This window comes from Scyliorhinus torazame, chromosome 7 (assembly GCF_047496885.1).
Source record: "Scyliorhinus torazame isolate Kashiwa2021f chromosome 7, sScyTor2.1, whole genome shotgun sequence".
NCBI classification, from domain to species: domain Eukaryota; kingdom Metazoa; phylum Chordata; class Chondrichthyes; order Carcharhiniformes; family Scyliorhinidae; genus Scyliorhinus; species Scyliorhinus torazame.
This window is the reverse complement of record NC_092713.1, coordinates 51,316,217-51,339,970: the sequence shown is the minus strand read 5'-3', so window position 1 is coordinate 51,339,970 and position 23,754 is coordinate 51,316,217. Positions and strand designations below refer to the sequence as shown.

Genomic DNA, 23,754 nt, shown 5'->3' with positions numbered 1-23,754 from the left:
GGTCCGTGCCCTCCTCTACACTCACTGTGGTGGAGGGCTCGGACCCGGATGCCGATTGCCCGTACAAGGACTGTTGTACGGTGGTGGACACTGGGGATGAATTAGAGTTCATCTGTAGTAAGGCAATGGACTCCTCGTGCACACTCCCACCAAACCTCCCCTCATACCCCAGGGGTACTCCAAGAATTTCTTTTAACAAACCGCGGCCGCTGGGAATAGTGTCCAGCTGCCCCTCGACTGCTGGTGGGAGCTGGCGCTGCTGGTCTGGTCTCCCCACGACTATGGAAAAGGGACACGGGATGAAATAAGTGGTGCCAGCTGGATGGTTTACTCGCTGGGTTCCTGAGGGAATGGGAGGGTGCAATGAAAGGTGAAAATGAGAGGTGAGAATGAGAGGTGAGGTGGCAAGATGGATACAGAACTGGTTCGGTCACAGAAGGCAAAGAGTAGCAATAGAAGGGTGTTTTTCTGAATGGAAGGGTGTGACTAGGGTGTTCCACAGGGATCAGTGCTGGGGCCTCTGTTGTTTGTAGTATACATAAACCATTTTGAGGAAAATGTAGCTGGTCTGATGAGTAAGTTCGCAGATGACACCAAGGTTGGTGGAGTGGCAGATAGTGTTGAGGATTGTCAGAGGATACAGCAAGACATAGATAGTTTGGAGACATGGGCGGAGAAATGGCAAATGGAGTTTAATCCCGACAAATGTGAGGTAATGCATTTTGGTAGGTCTAACATAAAGGGGAAATATACAATAAATGGCAAAACTCTTAGGAATATAGAAAATCAGAGAGATCTGGGAGTGCAGGTCCACAGATCTTCGAAAGTTGCAACACAAGTGGACAAGGTAGTCAAGAAAGCATATGGAATGCTTGCCTTCATTGGACGGGGCTGTAATGATATGTATAGTACAAGTGCAGTAAAGCATTAACAAGAGAGACTACATGTATTTCAACACTTGATGGCGTTCCTAAGTGATCATACAAAAGACTGCGACTCTAGGCATGCTGGGGGAAGCTGATGGAGATTTCAATGTAGAAGGATAGTATGGGGTAGAGTTATAGTGTAGTTTATAAATTAGAGAGATCATTGATCACTGTATCATAGATTCAGAACCATTATTTTATTATCTGTTACTCAGTAAAGTGTGCAAACCTCATCAAGTTAAGTAGTGTAAAATAAATTAGTTTTGATTTAAACTTCTTAGTTTTATATTCTTTGTCAATTCTACATATCTGGCTATCTTGGAGAACAAGACAAGGAATATAACAGGGGCATCGAGTATAAAAACTGGAAAGTCATGCTACAGTTGTAAAGAACGTTGGTAAGGCCGCACTTGGAATATTGAGCACAATTCTGGTTGCCACACTACCAGAAGGATGTGGAGGCTTTGGAGAGGTGCAAAGGAGGTTTACCAAGATGTTGCCTGGTCTGGGGGGAGTTAGCTATGTGGAGAGGCTGAATAGACTCGGACTGTTTTCATTAGAATGACGGAGGTTGAGGGGTGACCTGATAGAGATCTACAAGATTATGAGAGGCATAGATAGAGTGGATGGGCAGGCATTCTTTCCCGGGGTGGAGGGGTCAGTCACCAGGGGGCATAGGTTTAGGGACCGTGGGGCAAAGTTTAGAGGATATGTGCGAGGCAGGTTTTTTACATAGAAGGTGGGGACTTTCTGGAACGCGTTGCCAGGGGAGGTTGTGGAAGCAGATACATTGACGGTGCTCAAAAGGCATCTTTTTTAAAAAATATTTTATTGAAGATTTTTGGTCAACTATCACAGTACATTGTTTATCCTTTACACAATAATATAACAGTATAAATAACAATGACCTGTTTTATAAACAAAGAATAAATAATATACAACAAAAACGAAAACTAAAAGGCAACTGCCTTGTCTCAGATAAACACTCTCCAGAAATATGATTGAACAGTCCAATATACAATTATTTATAGCAACGACCTATACATATTATACATATATATTAACAACCCTGAGAGTCCTTCTGGTTCCCCCCCCCCCACCCCCCCGGGCTGCTGCTGCTGCCTTCTTCTTTTCCATTCCCTCTATCTTTCTCTGAGGTATTCGACGAACGGTTGCCACCGCCTGGTGAACCCTTGAGCCGATCCCCTTAGGACAAACTTAATCCGTTCCAGCTTTATAAACCCTGCCATGTCATTTATCCAGGTCTCCACCCCCGGGGGCTTGGCTTCCTTCCACATCAACAGAATCATGCGCCGGGCTACTAGGGACGCAAAGGCCAAAACATCGGCCTCTCTCGCCTCCTGCACTCCCGGCTCTTGTGCAACCCCAAATATAGCCAACCCCCAGCTTGGTTCGACCTGGACCCCCACTACTTTCGAAAGCACCTTTGTCACCCCCACCCAGAACCCCTGTAGTGCCGGACATGACCAAAACATGTGGGTGTGATTCGCTGGGCTTCTCGAGCATCTCGCACACCTATCCTCTACCCCAAACAATTTACTGAGCCGTGCTCCAGTCATATGCGCCCTGTGTAACACCTTAAATTGAATCAGGCTTAGCCTGGCACACGAGGACGATGAGTTTACCCTACTCAGGGCATCCGCCCACAGCCCCTCCTCAATCTCCTCCCCCAGCTCTTCTTCCCATTTCCCTTTCAGCTCATCTACCATAATCTCCCCCTCGTCCCTCATTTCCCTATATATATCTGACACTTTACCGTCCCCCACCCATGTCTTTGAGATGACTCTGTCCTGCACCTCATGCGTCGGGAGCTGCGGGAATTCCCTCACCTGTTGCCTCGCAAAAGCCCTCAGTTACACATACCGGAATGCATTCCCTTGGGGCAACCCATATTTCTCGGTCAGCGCTCCCAGACTTGCGAACTTCCCATCCACAAACAGATCTTTCAGTTGCGTTACTCCTGCTCTTTGCCATATTCCAAATCCCCCATCCATTCTCCCCGGGGCAAACCTATGGTTATTTCTTATCGGGGACCCCACCAAGGCTCCCGTCTTTCCCCTATGCCGTCTCCACTGTCCCCAAATTTTCAAAGTCGCCACCACCACCGGGCTTGTGGTGTATTTCTTCGGTGAGAACGGCAATGGGGCCGTCACCATAGCTTGTAGGCTAGTCCCCCTACAGGACGCCCTCTCCAATCTCTTCCACGCCGCTCCCTCCTCTTCTCCCATCCACTTACTCACCATTGAGATATTGGCGGCCCAGTAGTACTCACTTAGGCTCGGTAGTGCCAGCCCCCCCCATCCCTATCCCTACTATGCTGTAAGAATCCCTTCCTCACTCTCGGGGTCTTCCCGGCCCACACAAAACTCATGATACTCTTTTCGATCCTTTTGAAAAAAGCCTTCGTGATCACCACTGGGAGGCACTGAAACACAAAGAGGAATCTCGGGAGGACTACCATTTTAACCGCCTGCACCCTCCCTGCCAGTGACAGGGATACCATGTCCCATCTCTTGAAGTCCTCCTCCATTTGTTCCACCAATCGCGTTAAATTTAACCTATGCAATGTACCCCAATTCTTGGCTATCTGGATCCCCAAGTAACAAAAGTCCCTTGTTACCTTCCTAAGCGGAAAGTCCTCTATTTCTCTGCTCTGCTCCCCTGGATGCACCACAAACAACTCACTTTTCCCCATGTTCAGTTTATATCCTGAGAATTCTCCAAACTCTCGAAGTGTCCGCATTATCTCTGGCATCCCTCCGCCGGGTCCGCTACATATAACAAATCATCCGCATACAGAGATACCCGGTGTTCTTCTCCTCCTCTAAGTACTCCCCTCTACTTCTTAGAACCCCTCAATGCTATTGCCATGGGCTCAATCGCCAGTGCAAACAATAATGGGGACAGAGGGCATCCCTGCCTTGTCCCTCTATGGAGCCGAAAGTATGCAGATCCCCGTCCATTCGTGACCACACTCGCCACTGGGGCCCTATACAACAGCTGCACCCATCCAACATACTCATCTCCAAAACCAAATCTCCTCAGCACCTCCCACAGATAATCCCACTCCACTCTATCAAATGCTTTCTCGGCATCCATCGCCACCACTATCTCCGATTCCCCCTCTGGTGGGGGCATCATCATTACCCCTAGCAGCCTCCGTATATTCGTATTCAGCTGTCTCCCCTTCACAAACCCAGTTTGGTCCTCATGGACCACCCTCGGGACACAATCCTCTATCCTCATTGCCATTACCTTGGCCAGAATCTTAGCGTCTACATTTAGGAGGGAAATAGGTCTATAGGACCCGCATTGCAGCGGGTCCTTTTCCTTCTTTAGGAGAAGCGATATCGTTGCCTCAGACATAGTCGGGGGCAGCTGTCCCCTTTCCTTTGCCTCATTAAAGGGCCTCATCAGTAGCGGGGCGAGCAAGTCCACATATTTCCTGTAAAATTCAACTGGGAATCCATCCGGTCCCGGAGCCTTCCCCGCCTGCATGCTCCTAATTCCTTTCACTACTTCCTCTATCTCAATCTGTGCTCCCAGACCCACCCTTTCCTGCTCCTCCACCTTGGGAAATTCCAGCCGGTCCAGAAAGCCCATCATTCTCTCCCTCCCATCCGGGGATGGAGCTTCGTATAATTTTTTATCAAATGCCTTGAACACTCCATTCACTCTCTCTGCTCCCCGCTCCATCTCTCCTTCCTCATCCCTCACTCCCCCTATTTCCCTCGCTGCTCCCCTTTTCCTCAATTGGTGGGCCAGCAACCTGCTCGCCTTCTCCCCATATTCGTACTGTACACCCTGTGCCTTCCTCCACTGTGCCTCTGCAGTACCCGTTGTCAGCAAGTCAAATTCTACGTGCAGCCTTTGCCTTTCCCTGTACAGTCCCTCCTCCGGTGCCTCCGCATATTGCCTGTTCACCCTCAAAAGTTCTTGCAGCAACCGCTCCCGTTCCATACTCTCCTGCTTTCCTTTATGTGCCCTTATTGATATCAGCTCCCCTCTAACCACTGCCTTCAGCGCCTCCCAGACCACTCCCACCTGGTCCTCCCCATTATCATTGAGTTCCAAGTACTTTTCAATGCACCCCCTCACCCTTAGACACACACCCTCATCTGCCATTAGTCCCATGTCCATTCTCAATGCACCCTTCTGTTTCCTCCCCTATCTCCAAGTCCACCCAATGTGGAGCGTGATCCGAAATGGCTATAGCCGTATACTCCGTTCCCCTCACCTTCGGGATCAACGCCCTTCCCAAAACAAAAAAGTCTATTCGCGAATAGACTTTGTGGACATAGGAGAAAAATGAAAACTCCTTACTCCTAGGTCTGCTAAATCTCCACGGGTCTACTCCTCCCATCTGCTCCATAAAATCTTTAAGCACCTTGGCTGCTGCCGGCCTCCTTCCAGTCCTGGACCTCGACCTGTCCAGCCCTGGTTCCAACACCGTATTGAAATCTCCCCCCATTACCAACTTTCCCACCTCTAGGTCCGGGATGCGTCCTAGCATACACCTCATAAAATTGGCATCATCCCAGTTTGGGGCATATACGTTTACCAAAACCACCGTCTCCCCCTGTAGTTTGCCACTCACCATCACGTATCTGCCCCCGCTATCCGCCACTATAGTCTTTGCCTCAAACATTACCCGCTTCCCCACTAATATAGCCACCCCCCTGTTTTTCGCATCTAGCCCCGAATGGAACACCTGCCCCACCCAACCTTTACGTAGTCTCACCTGGTCTATCAGTTTCAAGTGCGTTTCCTGTAACATAACCACGTCTGCCTTAAGTTTCTTAAGGTGTGCGAGTACCCGTGCCCTCTTTATCGGCCCGTTCAGCCCTCTCACGTTCCACGTGATCAGCCGGGTTGGGGGGCTTTTTACCCCCCCCTTGTCGATTAGCCATCCCCTTTTTCCAGCTCCTCACCCGGTTCCCACGCAGCTGTGTCCCCCCAGGCGGTGTTCCCCCGCCCATCCCACCCCATGCCAGCTCCCCCCTCTCCCCAGCAGCAGCAGCCCAATAATTCCCCCTCCCACCCCCCCCCCCCCCCGCTAGATCCCCCACTAGCGTAGTTACACCCCCCATGTTGCTCCCAGAAGTCAGCAAACTCTGGCCGACCTCGGCTTCCCCCCCGTGACCTCGGCTCACACCGTGCGACGCCCCCTCCTTCCTGCTTCCCTATTCCCGCCATGATTATCATAGCGCGGGAACCGAGCCCGCGCTTCCCCCTTGGCCCCGCCCCCAATGGCCAACGCCCCATCTCCTCCACCTCCTTTCCTCCCACCACCACCTCCTGTGGAAGAGAGAAAAGTTACCACATCGCAGGATTAATAACATAAAACTCCTCTTTCCCCCCTTTTTACCCCCCTCTTCGCCCCCCATACTCGCCCTACCACTTTGTTTCAAACGTTCTTTTGTTAAAAAATAATAACCCGCTCATTCCAATTTTTCTTCCACGATAAAAGTCCACGCCTCATCCGCCGTCTCAAAGTAGTGGTGCCTCCCTTGATATGTGACCCACAGTCTTGCCGGTTGCAGCATTCCGAATTTTATCTTCTTTTTGTGAAGCACCGCCTTGGCCCGATTAAAGCTCGCCCTCCTTCTCGCCACCTCCGCACTCCAGTCTTGGTATACGCAGATCACCGCGTTCTCCCACTTACTGCTCCGAGTTTTCTTTGCCCATCTAAGGACCATCTCTTTGTCCTTAAAACGGAGGAATCTCACCACTATGGCTCTAGGAATTTCTCCTGCTCTCGGTCCTCGCGCCATCACTCAGTATGCTCCCTCCACCTCCAGCGGACCCGCCGGGGCCTCTGCTCCCATTAACGAGTGCAGCATCGTGCTCACATATGCCCTGACGTCCGCTCCCTCCGCACCTTCAGGAAGACCAAGAATCCTTAGGTTGTTCCTCCTCGCGTTGTTCTCCAGCACCTCCAGCCATTCCACACATCTTTTCTGGTGTGCCTCGTGCATCTCCGTCTTCACCACCAGGCCCTGTATGTCGTCCTCATTCTCGGCAGCCTTTGCCTTCACGACCCGAAGCTCCCGCTCCTGGGTCTTTTGCTCCTCCTTTAGCCCTTCGATCGCCTTTAATATCGGGGCCAACAGCTCCTTCTTCATTTCCTTTTTGAGTTCTTCCACGCAGCATTTCAAAAACTCGTGTTGTTCAGGGCCCCATATTAAACTGCCACCTTCCGACGCCATCTTGGTTTTTGCTTTCCTTCCTTGCCGCTGCTCTAAAGGATCCACCGCAATCCGGCCACCTTCCTCTCCTTTTTTCATCCGTATCCAGGGGGGATTCCCTTCTGGTTCACCGCACAGTACGTTTAGCCGTTAAAATTGCCGTTGGGGCTCTTATTAAGAGCACAAAAGTCCGTTTCACCGGGAGCTGCCGAAACATGCGACTCAGCTGGTCATCGCCGCACCCGGAAGTCCCCTCAAAAGGCATCTTGACAAACACATGGATAGGATGGGTATAGAAGGAAGCACTGAGGGTTTTGGCAAAGGTTGGTATCATGACCGGTACAGGCTTGGAGGGCCGAAGGACCTGTTCCTGTGCTGTATCGTTCTTTGTTGTTTGTTCTTTGTTGAAAGGGAAACTTACAGAAGATAATTGAAATATTGGGGTGTTTGCTTACCTAACCTACTACATAAATATTGCTTCCGTAATTGATGAAGTTAATTATTAGAAATGTCAAAAATGCCATGAAATAAAATTCCACATAATAAAAGTGCATCTTTGGAGGCATGAATAGGATTGATATTTTCACTTGTGAGGTTGAGTTTGTTACTTGCCAGCAATCTGGTTAGTAGAATGGTGCAGTACACTAATCTTGGCATGTCATGATGTATTTTCTATTCAGCTAAAGGAAAAGTTTTTAACATCAGAGTTTCTCACAAAACTGGAGGTATTTTCACCTAAGAATTGTAACATTTTCTTTTTCAATGTGTTTATATTTTCAGAGCCATGCTGAATATATTGGCAAGTGTTGCTAGTCAACTTGCTCTCATACCCCAGACCATTGCCACTGTTCAATGAACCATTTGGATGTGTTTGAGCGTCACTATGATTTTTTGTCTCTGTCCTCCACTTTCTCCTTGAAGAATGTAGTTGAGATATAAAAGTCACCACATGTTTGAATGTGCAAACCCAAAAGTAATTAGATAGTAACCAGTTTCTGTTTTTGTTGGCTCAATACCCAGCTGTGTGGGTTTGTTCCCTTCTCCTAATGTGACTATCACCTAATTCTAAAGTCCTGGTTAACTCACCCGTTCCCCAGTGGCCCTCTTATCATAAGGCACTTCTGTGTAAGAGCCAAGCTTCTTTCTGTCTGGGTGAACGCCATATACATCAAACCTGCAATAGCACCAAAAACAATGTTGCCTTATGTTATTGGATACATAGAATTCAAAGATTTTGGAAGGAGAAAAGCCATTCAGCTTCTCTCAATATTCAATACCCAATCAGACCATATGCATCCCTAATCTAGATTTCAAATAGGGCAGCACAGTCGCATAATGGTTAGGACTACGGCTTCACAGCGCCAAGGTCCAAGGTTAATTCCCGGCTTGGATCACTGTCTGTGCAGAGTCTGCATGTTCTCCCAGTGTCTGCATGGGTTTCCTCCGGGTGCTCTGGTTTTCTCCCATAAGTCCCGAAAGATGTGCTATTAGGTAATTTGGACATTCTGAATTCTCCCTCTGTGTACCTGAACAGGCGCCGGGATGTGGCAACTAGGGGCACAGTAACTTCATTGCAGTGTTAATGTAAGCCTACTTGTGACAATAAAGATTATTATAACTTCATACATTCAAAAGCGAAGGACTGTAATGGGTGAAGTTATAACAGTTCTTACTCTCTAGCCACATTCCCCTACCTTGCTTCCAACTCCACTTCCTTCTGCCCCCACTCCTGGAAAATACACCTCCCAAAGTCACTCACAACTCGACATATAAGACACAGACTTAAATAGTTCTGATCAGTTTGACCATGCATCACCAAATCTGGCTGGCCCTCTCCTCATCTGCAAAAACCTTTCATTATTCCAGGTTCATCCGCAAATGCATAGATAACTCCTGACTTCTTGTGCGAAATTCTCCTACCCGCCCCGCCATATTTCTGCCCCGACCGGCCGGCGGGAGTCTCCGTAACACCGGCCGGTCAATGGGGTTTCCCATTGTGGGGCAGCCCCACGCCGTCGGGAAACCCCCGGCCGCCGGCAAAACGGAGACTCCCGCCGGCAGAGAATGACGCCCCTCATGTCTATTACAAATCTTCTTCTTAAACCCCTCTCCCCATCTTTTCCCCCTCAATTTATGTCAACAAGTGCAAGGTACTTGTTAACTTTTTTGTCACCAAGACTGAAATCACTGTTTAGTTGCCTCTGCTAATTCCCTCTCCTCCCCTAACCCATGTGGCCAAGCTTCCCCTTAGTTTCTCCCTTCACCTAGTCTTGAACTTGCATCGTTCTCCATTTTCTCTCCTATCTCTACTCGTGCCTGCTCTGAACTCAACTTATCCTAAGGCCCAACTATTGGTCCCTCCACTCTATTCCCAACAAACTGCTGACCACCCAACTTCCTTTCCTGGCCACCATGTTGGATGATATCTTTAATGGTTCCCTCTGTATAAGTAGTTGTCAGGTAGCTCAGGTGGTACTTCTCTTGTCTCTGAGTCAGAAGGCTGTTGGTTCAAGTCTCTCACCAGGACATGAGCGGAAGACAAAATCAAGACTGACCCTGCAGTACAGCACTGCTGTGTCAGTGGTGAGAACTTTGGGATGAAATGTTAAACCAAGTATTTTTGCCTGCCCTCAGATGAATGCCACAGATCTCATGCCGATATTTTGAAGGGGGGGGGTGACCCATCTGTATTCGGAAACATTTAGATTAACAGAGTCATTAAGTACAGGAGGCAGCGATTCAACCCATCAAGCTCATGCTGGGACTTTTTGGACTACAATTTATGGAAAAATGTCTCTCCAGACTCCTTTAAGTTCAAAGTTGTCCCCTCCCAAATCGATCATAAAACTCATCAACAATCTCAGTAGCTCATTTTGTGACATTAAAACATTTCAAGTATTGACAATCAATATGAAAGCTCTGAGTAGATATTAGGATTCACTAACGCTAATAGAAAACACATGTGTCACATAGTCCAGCTCCACAGCATTGACATTTATGTCATGACTCTGTTGCATCCAAATTAGTTCACAAAGTATAAATTGTGCTGTAAAATGATGTGTAGCAGGTTGCACCTCACCTCACCATTCCCAAAAATAAGACAATGACTTATAAACTGAAATTTGATTTTATATTTAATAACAATGTTCCTTACCCTTTACTTACTAGGCATTCTGATTTATATAGCAGGGTCCTTTAGGTAGGTATAATACTGTATATATTACTCTTCTTTTTGGACAGCATTTCCCAGGAGTCTATCAACAACAATAACTTACATTTGTATAACACTTTTAATGTTGGAAAAAAGGGACTTTTGGTGGCAGCCATGGTCTGATCGATCACACACCGGGTGGCTCCTGCTTGGAGGTGTTGCTTTTGGCCCTTTCTACCCATTTAATGGGTGACCTTTCTGGATAAAGGGTGAAGTGAGAGGAGGGTATTGGCTTCTCCCCCAGAGTGGAATGTCGGCAGGGTACCAGATCTGACAAAAGTCGGTAAGAGCCCTAGCTCAGGAGTTGGAGAACGTTTGTTGCGCAGCACCAGTGGAAAAGATGGCAGAGGGGGAAGTGTGATTGAGGGAGCAGTAGCCCCTCTTCGCAGGACTTTGGATCATGTGGAGAAGCGGTTGGAGACACAAGGTGCAACGATCCAAGAAGTGGAAAATGCAGTGTCAGACCATAGTTACTGGGTTGTTTGATTGGAGGAGGAGATGGTGATGCTGAGGGAGACCTGCAAGGTGCTGCTTACGAGGGTGGACAACCAGGAGAATTGGTCCAGGCGGCAGAAACTGCGAATCGTGTGTTTGCTGGAGGGAGTGGAGGGAGCAAGTGCCATGGGCTATGTCACAAGGATGTTTGAAAAGTTGGTGGAGGAGTGGGTCTTTTATAATACCCCAGAGATGGATCAAGCCCATCAGTCCTTGAGACAGAGGGCTGGGGAGCCGTCTTGGGCGGTGATTGTGTGGATGGAGAAATTTCAGGGCAAAGAAAAGATTCTGAGGAGTGCCAAGGTAACCCAAGACCGTAGCTGAGAGGGGAATCGGATCCAGGTTTACCATGACATTGGGGCTGACCTGGTCAAGCGACAGGCAGGGTTTAATTAGGGCAAGGTGCAACTCTTTCGGAGCAATGTTCGTTTGGGGTGCTATACCAGGGCAAACCTTGGGTAACTTTTAAGGGAAGGAAGATTACTTTCTGATGCCGGAAGAGGTGAATGACTTTGTCAAGGAGCATGGGTTGGGGAGGGCTAATGTTGGGATTTATGTTTGTTTATGACTTAGGTTCATGTCAGTTTTTCTTTAATTGATATGTGATGTTTTTTGCAAATATGTACTTTTCACTGTTGTTGTTTGTTATTTTTGGTACTCTTAAGATGTGAAAGATACATACAATATTATTGGGTTTGTGGTCATTAATTTTTGCACAGGATGGTTGGGTATTGGCATTATTATAAGGTAGTGCTTTAATTCTTAAAACTCTAAAGGCCCAAATCCTCAGTTCCTGGTATAAATGTCACTTTTTAAAAATTAAAATGTATCAAGTCACAATTATGGACAATTTCTCTTTGCAGCTTACTATAGTCCTCCAAATTATTCAGCATGGTTACTATTTTAGTAACATTGTAATTTGGGTACACCTTCCTCTGGCCATATATACATATCATTTATGTATATAGTAGATGGAGTCAATCCCAGAACAAAACCCTGTGAAACATTGTGACCCACTTCCAACCAGCTGCCCTCAGGTTCCAATCTGCTTTTTCCAATTTGTCCAGTTTATAATCTAATGGCTCAAATTTTACAGTCAGTGGCAAAAACATACAGCGGGATTCTCCGTCGGTGGGAACCTCCGCTTCACCGGCAGAGCACTCACGCCCGGGGATTTCCCGACGGCGGGGGATGGCCACAATGGGAAACCCCATTGGCCGGCTGCTGGGATGGAGGATCCCGTTGCCAGCGGGGACGCGCCGCACCAGAAAATAGGTTTGGCGGGACAGAGAATCCCACCCATAGTGTTTGTCATTCATTCTAAATTAAGATTTAAATCTCATCTAGAAACCAAAATAGAGGGAATAAAAGACTGAGAATCAGAAACGAAAAGGAGACAAATTTACTTTAGTCATTTTTAAAAATCTCCAGCACCAATTATTTTCTGCATCCACACTTGTAAAATAAAACTTTCAGCACCAGAGAGGTTGTTTGTGGGCAGCACAGTAGCACAGTGGTTAGCACTATTGCTTCACAGCGCCAGGGTCCTGGGTTCGATTCCCAGCTCGGGTCACTGTCGGTGTGGAGTCTGCATGTTCTCCCTGTGTTTCCTCCGGGTGCTCCGGTTTCCTCTCACAGGTCCCGAAAGACGTGTTTATGAGGCGAATTATGAGGTGTTTATGAGGCAGCACGGTAGCATTGTGGATAGCACAATTGCTTCACAGCTCCAGGATCCCAGGTTCGATTCCGGCTTGGGTCACTGTCTGTGCGGAGTCTGCTCATCCTCCACGTATGTGCGTGGGTTTCCTCCGGGTGATCCGGTTTCCTCCAACAGTCCAAAGATGTGCAGGTTAGGTGGATTGGCCATGATAAATTGCCCTTAGTGTCCAAAATTGCCCTTAGTGTTGGGTGGGGTTACTGGGTTATGGGGATAGGGTGGAGGTGTTGATCTTAGGTAGGGTGCTCTTTCCAAGAGCCGGTGCAGACTCGATGGGTCGAATGACCTCCTTCTGCACTGTAAAGTCTATGAAATTCTGTAAATTCTATGAATTAAACATTCTGAATTCTCCCTTTGTGTACCCGAACAAGCACCGACCGGAGTGTGGCGACGAGGGGATTTTCACAGTAACTTCATTGCAGTGTTAATGTAAGCCTACTTGTGACAATAATAAAGATTATTAGTAATTATGACTCATCATGTCATTAGGCATTTACTTGGCACCTGAATGCACTGTACTGTTAGGAATTTACATATGCCTAAAATGTGTATGCCCCAAATTGGGATGGTGTGGGTTTTATGAGGGGTGCTGACAGTGATCCCGGATTTGGCCACGCACCAGTTGATCATGGGAGGAGATGTTAACTGTGTCCTGGAGCCGAGGGTGGATAGGTCGAGCCCCAGGTACGAATGGCAAGGGGGCTGGGTGGGTTTATGCAGAGGATGGGTATGGTGGATCCATGGCGCTTTCAGAACCCAGGGGGAAGGGAGTATTCCTTCTTTTCACACGTCTATAAGGTGTATTCGAGGATTGATTACTTTGAAGTGAGCCAGGAAATTTCCGTTGGGGTGGAGGGGGAAGAGTATGCGGGGATAGTTATCTCGAACCATGCGCCCCACTGGCTGCTGATTCGGTTTAGATCAGGACGAGAGCAGAGACCGGGGTGGAGGTTTGATTCGGGGTTGTTGGCAGATGGACGGTTTTGTGATAAATTAAGGAGTATGTGGAGTTGGGTTTGTCCCGGGGAAGATGGACGGTGGATTCCAGAGCTGGCATCGGACGGGGATTGGAAGAATGGGGGACCTGTTCATCGACGGAACATTTGCGAGCCTAGGGGCACTGGAGGAGAAGTTCGAGTTACCCCCGGGAAATGCCTTTAGATATATGCAGGTGAGGGCTTTTGTGAGGCGACAGGTGAGGGAATTCCCGTTGCTCCCGGCACAAGAAGTTCAAGATAGGGTGATCTCGGGTGTATGGGTCGGGGAGGGCAAGGTGTCGGAAATACACCAGGAGATGAAAGAAGAGGGGGAAGCGCTGGTAGATGAGTTGAAGGGTAAATGGGAGGAGGAGCTGGGGGAGGAGATCGAGGAAGGTCTGTGGGCTGATGCCCTAGGTAGGGTTAATTCCTCCTCCTCGTGTGCCAGGCTCAGCCTGATACAATTTAAGGTGGTCCACAGAGCGCACTTGACGGGGGCGAGGTTGAGTAGGTTCTTTGGGGTAGAGGACAGATGTGGAAGGTGCTCAGGGAGCCCGGCGAACCATGTCCATATGTTTTGGTCATGCCCGGCACTGGAGGGGTTCTGGAGAGGAGTGGCGGGAGCAATATCTCAGGTGGTGAAAGTCCGGGTCAAGCCAAGCTGGGGGCTAGCAATATTTGGAGTAGTGGACGAGCCGGGAGTGCAGGAGGCGAAAGAGGCCGGCGAAGGATCTTGTTAATGCGGAAGGAGGCGAAGCCCCCCAGCCTGGAGGCCTGGATAAATGATATGGCTGGGTTCATAAAGTTGGAGAGGATTAAGTTCGCCTTGAGAGGGTCTGCGCAGGGGTTCTACAGGCGGTGGCAACCGTTCCTAGACTATCTCGCGGAGCGTTAGAGGAAGGTCGGTCAGCAGCAGCAGCAACCTTGGGGGGGGGGGGGGGGGGACTGCCTGGGAGGGTGGATGAGCAAGAGATAACATGAAGGGTTGGGGAAACTGGCACGTACGGGTGAGGGCCAGTGTACAAAGCTGTGTCAATATATCATTTTGCCATGTATATATCTTGCTCTGCGCGATTTCTCATTTTTTTTTTGTTATGAGGGGGGGAGGGGGGTTATTGTTTGTAAGGGAGAAAAATTGTGTTAAAAAACTTTAATAAATATATATTTTTTTAAAAAGGAGTATGTGGAGTTGAATCAGAATGGGGAGGTGTCGGGGGCCATTTTTTGGGAAGCACTGAGTGCAGCAGTCCGGGGATAAATTATCTTGTTTAAAGCTCGTTCGGAAAGGGATAGGAGGGAGGACTATGACCGTCTAGTGAGTGAGATAGTGGAGGTGGATAGGGAGTATTCAAGGGTGTCCACGGCAGAGGGATTGGCGAGGAGGAAAATGTTGCAGGGGCAGTTTGACAGGTTGACAATGGGGAGGGCGGTAGGGCAACTGCGTAGGGCAAGAGGGGTGCAATATGAGTATGGGGAGATGGTGTGCCGCATGCTGCCACACCAGCTGTGGAGGCAGGTCACATCCAGGGAAATATTGAAGAGACAGACTGGGGCTGGGGAGGTAGTGTTGGAGCTAGGAAAGATAAATGAGGCATTTAGGGAATACTACCAGGGACTGTACGAAGCAGACCCGGGGGGAGAGAAGGGGGACATGGGGCGGTTTCTGGACGAGCTGGAATTTCCCCAATGGAGGAAGCAAAGAGGCAGGCTTTGGAGGAGCCCCTGGGGCTGAGGGAGGTGCTGGATAGTATCAGGGGTTTGACGTCGGGAAGGCCCCAGGGCCGGATAGGTACCCGGCGAAATTTTATAAGGAATTTGCAACAGATTAGGCACCACATCTATTGGGGGCGATCAATTAAGTGCTGGAAAGGGGGAGCTGCCGGAGATGATGATGCAGGAAGTAATCACGCTAATCCCGAAAAACTGGAAGTACCCCATGGAAAGTGGGTCGTATAGGTCCATATCACTATTGAACACGGATGTGAAAGTATTGGCTAAGTTGTTGGCGGGGAAGATGGAGGACTGTGTCCGGGGGTGGTTGCAGAAGATCAAGCAGGCTTTGTGTAGGGTAGGCAGCTTGTGAGTAAAATAAGACGGCTGCTGAATGTAGTGATGAATCCGTCGGGGGCTCTGGGACCGGAGGTGGTGGTGTCAATGGACGCAGCGAAGGCATTTGATCAGGCGGAGTTTAGGGCCGGGATTTGTGGCATGGGTGCGGTTCCTGTATGTGGCACTAAGGGTGAGTGTGAGGACGAATAATATGAGTTTGCGAAGCTTTGACTTATACAGGGGTATGAAGCAGGTGTGCCTGCTGTCACCGCTGCTGTTTGCGCTGGCCATAGAGCTATTGGCGTGGCTCTCAGGGGGTCGGCAGAGTGGCAGGGCATTATGAGGGGACAGAGGGGTTATAGGTGTCTCTCCATGCCAATGACCTGTTGCTGTTTGTTTCAGATCCGCTTGAGAGTATGGGAAGGGTTATGGACCTGCTGGGAAGGTTTGGAGGGTTCTCAGGGTACAAACTGAATGTAGGGAAAACTGAGATTTTCCTGATGAATGAGCTGGGACAGTGGGCCAATTTAAGGGGGATACCATTTATCGTAGCGAGGGATAGGTTTAGGTATTTGGGGATTCAGGTAGTGAGGGAATGGACGGGGCTCCATAAGTGGAACTTAACGAAGCTGGTGGAGGACGTCAGAGGGGATCTCAGGAAGTGGGATACACTACAGTTGACGTTGGCGGGGAGGGTCCAAGTGGTGAAAATGAATATTCTGCCGAGGTTCTTGTCTATTTTTCAGGCTCTCCCGATCTTTATACCAAAGGTTTTTTTCTGAAATTGGACACGATCATTTCGGACTTTGTATGGGAGGGGGAGGTGCCGAGGGTGGGGAGGACCCTGCTACAGAGGCAGAGACAGCAGGGGTGTTGGCATTGCCGAATCTGCTTCATTATTATTGGGTGGCAAATGTGGATAAGGTGCAGCGATGGTGGGAAGGAGAAGGGGTAGAGTGGGTTGGGATGGAGGAGGAATCTTGTCAGGGATCTAGTTTGAGGGCTATGGTGACAGAAACGATGCCAATGGCTCCGAGCAGATATTCAGGGAGCCTGGTGGTGCAATCTATGGTGAAGATATGGAATCAGCTGAGGAGGCATTTTAGGGTGGAAGGGATGTCGGTGCTAACGCCGCTGTGCGAGAATCATGGGTTTGAGCCGGGGGGATGGATAGTGTATACAGGAGGTGGAGGGAAATGGGGCTGGTCAAGGTGTGGGATCTGTATTTGGAGGAAGGGTTCGCCAGTCTGGAGGAGCTAAGGGAGAGGGTAGAGCTGCCGAGGGGGAGTGAGTTCAGGTATCTGCAGGTTAGGGATTTTGGGCGAAAGGTCAGGTGGGGGTTCCCTGGATTGCCGGGATACACCCTGTCCGGAAGGGGAGGGAAGAATTTGAGATATATACAAGTGGCTAGGGGAGCAGGGAGATGCGTGGGTGGTGAAGATCAAGGAGAAATTAGAAGGGGAGTTGTGAGGAAGAGATCAGTTGGGGAGGATGGAGTGAGGCACTGCGTAGGGTAAACGGGCCCTCCTCCTGTGCATGGATGAGTCTGATACAGTTAAAGTTGCTGCACAGGGTGCATATAACTCGGCAGGAATGAGTGGGTTCTTTCAGCGGGTAGCAGATGACGGGGGCCAAAGAATCACACACACATGGGGCGCAATTCTCCCATCGGGAGTCTAAGTGCCGACGCCGGAGTGAAAACCAGAGTGTTTCACTCCGGCGTCGGAACCAGCTCCCAGCCCCCTATTCTCCCATCCCCGGGGGGGCTGGGAGCGGCATTGCGTCATTTACGCGCGCCATGCATTGGCGCCACGTAATGGCGGCACCGCGTAAATGACACGGCGCGGCATCACCCGTGCATGCGTGGTTGCCGTCCTCCCCGAGGCCGCCCCGCAAGAAGATGTCAGATGGATCTTGCGGGGCGGCGGAAGAAAGGAGGTCCTCCTTTAGAGAGGCCGGCCCGCCGATCGGTGGGTACCGATCGCAGGCCAGACCCCATTTGAAGCCCCCTCCCTGGTGCAGGAACCCCCCACCACAGGCCGCCCCCCAGCTTCCCGCGCTGTTCCCACCGGCAGCGACCAGTTGTGGACGGCGCTGGTGGGAACCCGTCGTATTGGGCAGGCCGCTCGGCCCATCCGGGCTGGACAATCGCCGCTTGCCCGTTGCAAACGGTGAGCGGCGATTCTCCCAGCGGCCATCCGTGATTCTCGCTGCGCCGGTTTAGGAGGGGGGGAGGGGTGGGAGAATAGCGTGCGGGCGTCGGGGCGGCGTGGCGGGACACGCGCGGCGCCCCGGCGATTCTCCCACCCGGCGTGGGGGGGAGAATTCCGCCCCAGTTCTGGGATTGCGAAAAATTGGGAAGATTCTGGGTGTGAGTGTTCGCGGTCTTAGCCAGGATCATGGAGGAGGAGGTGGATCCGGACCCTTTGGTGGTGACATTTGGGGTTTCAGAGAAGCCGGAGCTCATGGAGAGGAGGAAGGCCGATGTTGTGGCCTTCGCCTCTCTGATTGCACGGCAGCAAATTTTGCTGGAAAACCAGTCGGCATCGAAACCGGGGGTAACAGCTTGGTTGGGTGACCTGTATGAATTCCTGCGGTTAGAGAAGATAAAGTATGAGTTAAGGAACTCTGCAAAGGGGGTTGAGAAAAAGTGGAGGGTGCCTGTGACCGTGTTTGAGGAGCTGTTTGCTGCAGGGGAGGAGGGGGAGGAGGGTGAAAAAGGGGAGAAACTTTGTACAGACTATACAGTTGATTGCTGGAAAGTATGTTTCCCAGAGTGTTTCTTTGTTGTAACCTGTTTTGGTACATATTTGTAATAAAATACATTTTAAAAAAGGATTTACTTATGCCTGAATGCACCCTCCCTCCTTAACATTTTCTGATATGTTTAGTGGAGATCCAGTGAATACCTACTGCAACTTCTTGCCTCGTATTGATTTCAATGACGCATTTATCAGTGGTATAGTGTTATAATGCTGCCTACGGGGGAGCAGGGTAACATAGACTGCAACTTCCAGATTTCCACAGTCCTTCAGGATCGAGGATGACATGCTTCCAGTTCAATGGGTTCTGAGATAGCTGATAAGTTTTTGTTTGATCAGTCAAAGGCCAGGAACTCCCATGTGTCTATGGGGCTGTTTCATCTCATCAGGGGTGCTCTGAGGATACCCCCAAAGTGTTTCCACTGTTCTCCTAGGGGTATCCTGTCAGAACTGGATTTTGAGTGGAACAATTGTTTCCAGAGTTTGGTGTCAGGCATATTAACAACATGTCCCACCCAGCAGTGTTGGATTGGGAGAGGACACTGCTGTTGGACCACCTTTCTGCTACCTGATTTGGAGGATCTTGAAAAGGCACCTCTGGTGCTTTAAGGTATCTGCTGTAGGTTGTCAAGTCTTCAAAGCCTGTAGGAGCCTGGGGTCACTGCTGTCTGGTAAACCATGATCTTAGTCTTGAGTTTGAGGTCCTGATCCTCAAATACTTCTCATTCAGGTAAAGGCTGAGCTGGCACATTGAAGGTAATGAATAAATGTTGTCCTCCATGTCTGTATTTGTTGAGAGGAAGCTACCAAGGTATGGAAAATGATTCATATTTTCCAGGATTTTGCTGTATGTGCATATTTTGAAAGTCGCTGCCCAAAATGCTCTATAATAACCTCACATTCTCAAAGAATAACACAGAGCAATTTATTGTGTTTTCCCTTAATCTTAACGTACTCTTTTTTTGTTTAAATTCGTTCTTGGGATGTCGGTGGCTGGGCCAGCATTTGTTGCTCTTCCCTAATTGCCCTTGAGCTGAATGGCTTGCTAGGCCATTTCAGTGGGGGGCAGCTAAGAGTCAACCGCATCGCTGTGTAGGTCTGGTGTCACTAAAAGGCCAGACCAGGTAACGTAGGCAGATTTCCTTCCCTGAAGGACATTGGTGAATCAGATAGGTTTTTACAACAATCAGTAACAGTTTCATGGTCATCGTTAGACTTTTTATTCCAGATTTTTTTATTGAATTCAAATTTCACCATCTACCACTTGAACCTGGGGGTCTCTAGATGACTAGTCCAATGACAATACCACTGTGCCATCGCCTCCCCTAATAGTCTAATAGTCCTCTGTTCAGGTCTTATCCAAAGCTTTCTAAAAGTACATGTAAACCACATCTTTTGCATTTCAGCTGTACCTGTCACCTCCTCAAAGCTCTGCTGGGTTTGTCAAGCACAATCCCTCCTGAATCCTTGCCGTCTGCTACTAATTCGTTTTCCTATTTCATTTTAATGAAAGATTCCAATTTTAAAAAGTCACAAATATTTAACTCATGACCTAGGTTAGACGCATCTCCTTTTATTCCATGAACCACCCTTTCCCAGCCTTCTGAAGCACACCCCACTCTCAGCGTGACTGTACAATTTTCCTTCTGTTTATTATACTCCCTCTCATCTTTTAACCAATTCCAGATTTCCCTCCTCCCCAAACTCCCCCTTCTGTATAAACTGCTGTGAATGGATCCCAAACAATCCCCACATATTCTCCACCAACCCGCTGTGTTCTCCTCTCAATATAACAATATTATGTTGGATTGGACTCAATGAATATTAACTAAATCGTTTTTAAAAAATAAAACACCAAGCGATCGAGCTGTTTTGGGGTCGTGCCTCTGACTAACCTGGCTTTTTGAGTTCCAAAAGGAGCTCCCAGAAAATGTTTCACTTCCATTGACTGATCAGCTCACGTCTGCTGTTGTCGGCGGCTTCAGACTCGATTAAATTACGAGTTGCTGGTTAATTTTTGGTTGACATTGAACAACCACCCGCTGCGCGACGGCTCCTAGCAACCGGGAACGCGCGTTATCAGGGCGCATAATGGCTATCAGGTAATTTGTAAAATAATAACGAACCCGAGAGTGTCACTTCTAATCCCCATTGCGTCAGGCAGTAAGTCAATTCGCTCCCATGATTCGTGGAACACCCAATGATAAGTTTAGATAAACAAGAGAGTCCTAAAACCAAGGTTGCAGTATCCAGTTAGGGTTCCCCATTAAACAAAAGACTAACATCCCTCTCCGACTGAAATTACATTTGAGTCAGTTCAAGTGTTCCCTCGTTCGAAAGTGAAACTAAAATAATCCTTTCCCCCCTTGTCTTGTATTCTAGCTTTCACTTCTTTGCTCCTATATTAATCCACGGAATAAAATAAAATTATAGTACCCAATTATTTTTTTCCCCAATTAACATCGCCAATTCAACCACCCTGCACATCTTTTTGGGTCTTGGGGGTAAGACCCACGCAGACACGGGGAGAATGTGCAAACTCCACACAGACAGTGACCCGTGCTGGGATCGAACCCAGGTCCTCGGCGTTGTGAGGTAGCAGTGCTAACCGCTGTGCCACTGTGCTGCCTCAGTCTGCGAACAACATAAATTGTGTCTCTTCGTAAATAAATTAAGAACTCTACTTCAACAATTTTGTCAAGCCCCTCAATTGCTCATTGTAGTAAACTTGAAGGACATTCCTCTTGTTCTTCTACCCACACAATTATTATAGGTAAACCAAAGATACCAGCACTGGTCCCTGAGGTTAAATAACCCACTACTTACAGCCCACCAGTTCATGCAGCATGCAGTAAACTGCTCCATCTTTGTGCCCCATCACCCTTTCTCTATTCAAACAGCTAAATTTATTTTCATACGATGATTCTTCATTTTCTAAAGAAAATACATTGCATTGATTTAGTGCCTTGACACATCGTCAGGTCGCCCCTAAACATTCTGCAATAATATACTTTATTTGTAAAATATCTGAAAAAACATTACAAACATTTCAAAATGGCCATCAAAGGGCAATAATATTCAGGTTTTCTACATCCATCATGTTGCACTCTTGAGGGGCTTCAATACAGTCAAAGAAACATTAGAAACATTTCAAAATGGTCACTACAAATGGTACAAAGGTATTTAAATTATGTACCTAGATCAAGTTGCTTCAATACAATTGTGATATGTGTAATATTCACTGTGTACATTCAATGTGAGTCATGCGGCCCGAGGATGTTCTATACAATTCCCCTCACTCAGTTCACTATGGCTGAAAGGTCCGTGACAGTGACCTTTCCCGATTGCACCTCTGCAGCGGCAGCCTCAAGCTTTAGTGCATCCCTCAGCATGTAATCCTGGGCTTTGGAATGTGCCAGTCTGCTACATTTGGTGAGGACAACTCTTTATGCTGGAAGACCAACAGGTTTAGAGCAGACCAAGAAAGCCTTTCACTGAGCTGATGATCCCCTGGTAACAGCTGATGTACAGTGTGCATCCCTGGGAACAGCCCGTGGAGCACAGAGTCCTGCATCACGGAGCTGCTCGGGATGAACCTGGATAAAAACCACCTCATCCCTCTCCAGATCTTCTTTACAAGGCCACATTCCACAAGGAGGTGGACTACGGTCTCTTCCCCACCACAGTCACTTTGATGGGGTCAGACCAGGCGTGTGAGATGGATCTGACAGGGAGGGCCTTTCTCACCACCAGCCAGGAATCCCTGAACATCTCATTGTTAATTGGTCATTTTGGAGATCATTCTGAAGGGTAACACAGCAACCAATTTGCACATAACAACAAACCTATACACAAGGTCCCACAAATAACAAATGAATGCATGAACAAATACTTACGATTTTGGTAAAGAGCTACCTGAGTCTCTTTAAGTGTCTCATTCAAAAGATGGTTCCTGAAACAAAATGGCACTCCCTCAGTAATGGACTGAGTAGTATTGAATGCATAAATTCAATCGCAAAATTCTTACCAACTAAGCCATCTTCACACTTAACAATTTTCTCTTGTGGCATCTTTTCTGAAAACACACATATGAGAGAAAACAAAGACTTGCATTGATGCCACACTTTTCCGAACCACTGGATTGATTGATATGTTACAGTAAATTAATTTGTTTTGTAGCCACCTAAATTGGCCAACTCCCGATTTAAAATGGCGAACGGCAAAGGTTGATGGGAAAGTCAGCCAACAAGACAGAAACCAGCAGCTGCAGATTTGCTGTGTATTTACCTCTGAAAAAGCCTGACAACATCGATACCAGCGACCATCAGCATAACAAAGTAGCAGCCATCTGCATACTGATGAGCAATCCCCGGGAACATTAAGTAACATTTTGGACACACAAAGCAAAGCCAGACTCCTCGGTGCCAGCAGGAGCCAACACAAAGGAGGTGGACGAGCACCTCAAGACCACCCATCGATCAGCGAACCGCTCCAGTATTGGAGAAATCGAACCAAGTGATTGGGACAAAGTCCAATCACTTGGGACCAGGTACAGGGTCCGTCCCGAAAGGCGGGAAGCCCCTGGGGACTATAGGAGTTAAGCCCCAAGTTCAAATCGCTCTCTTCACCTCTTCGTCCTGCCCGGGTCACCTAGCAACACGAACCAACATTGACCGTGTCCGGCGCAGTGACCACTGAACGAAGTAAGTCTTAATTCAATGCTCGCTACGAGATAGGCGCTCCTAGCTACTATTCCGTACCAACTTCGAATCCTGCAGACTCAGAACCCGAACGAAAGGCCATTTGTTCCCCTGACCTGATGGGCCAGCCCGAAGTTAAGTATAGGCCTGTTAGTTGTAGAAGTAGCTTAGACATAGAATTAGTGCATGAGTAGCGATGACTGTGTATAATAAATGTGCTTTGATTTAAATCTTACTAATCGGTGTATTGGGTTATTGATCGTTACTCGGACTTGAACCTCGTGGCGGTATCATAAAGATACCTGGCCACTCGAGAGAAAAGGTAATAAAACAGAGCAATTGAACTAAGGAGAAAGTTAGCAACAGTTTCTATGTGTTTTAACATGACTAACAGCAGGGATACCAACCTGTAACCACGGGAATCTCACAATATGGAGGATAGGAGGTAAACTTCAAAATATCTTCGATCTCAAAGGATATTTGCAAACTTGATGTAATCGGATTGTTTTATTGCTCAATTCCAATTTCTATGTAGTTTCCTGCAAACTTTGTAATCTATTATTTGTTGTAAAATTTCAGCCTCCTTTTCCATTTTTATTTATGTAACTGGTTTAGTTATCAATTTGTTATAACCTGCCTGAATACTACTGGCTGGGGACTATTGGGTATCCCATAATGTATTTTAGAGCCAATCAACTAAATAGAAGA

General features: G+C 48.2%; 1 protein-coding gene across 1 annotated transcript in view; it reads right to left on the bottom strand.

The window, feature by feature from the left end:
- LOC140427280 (ciliary microtubule-associated protein 2-like) overlaps positions 1-20,383 on the bottom strand; it is a 60,750-nt gene extending 40,367 nt beyond the window's left edge. The window contains 2 exon segments of the mRNA XM_072512860.1: positions 8,222-8,309; positions 20,242-20,383. Of these exon segments, the coding sequence (XP_072368961.1) occupies positions 8,222-8,309; positions 20,242-20,291 (138 nt within the window). The 5' untranslated portion in view covers positions 20,292-20,383.
- Between the last annotated feature and the right edge of the window lie 3,371 nt (positions 20,384-23,754).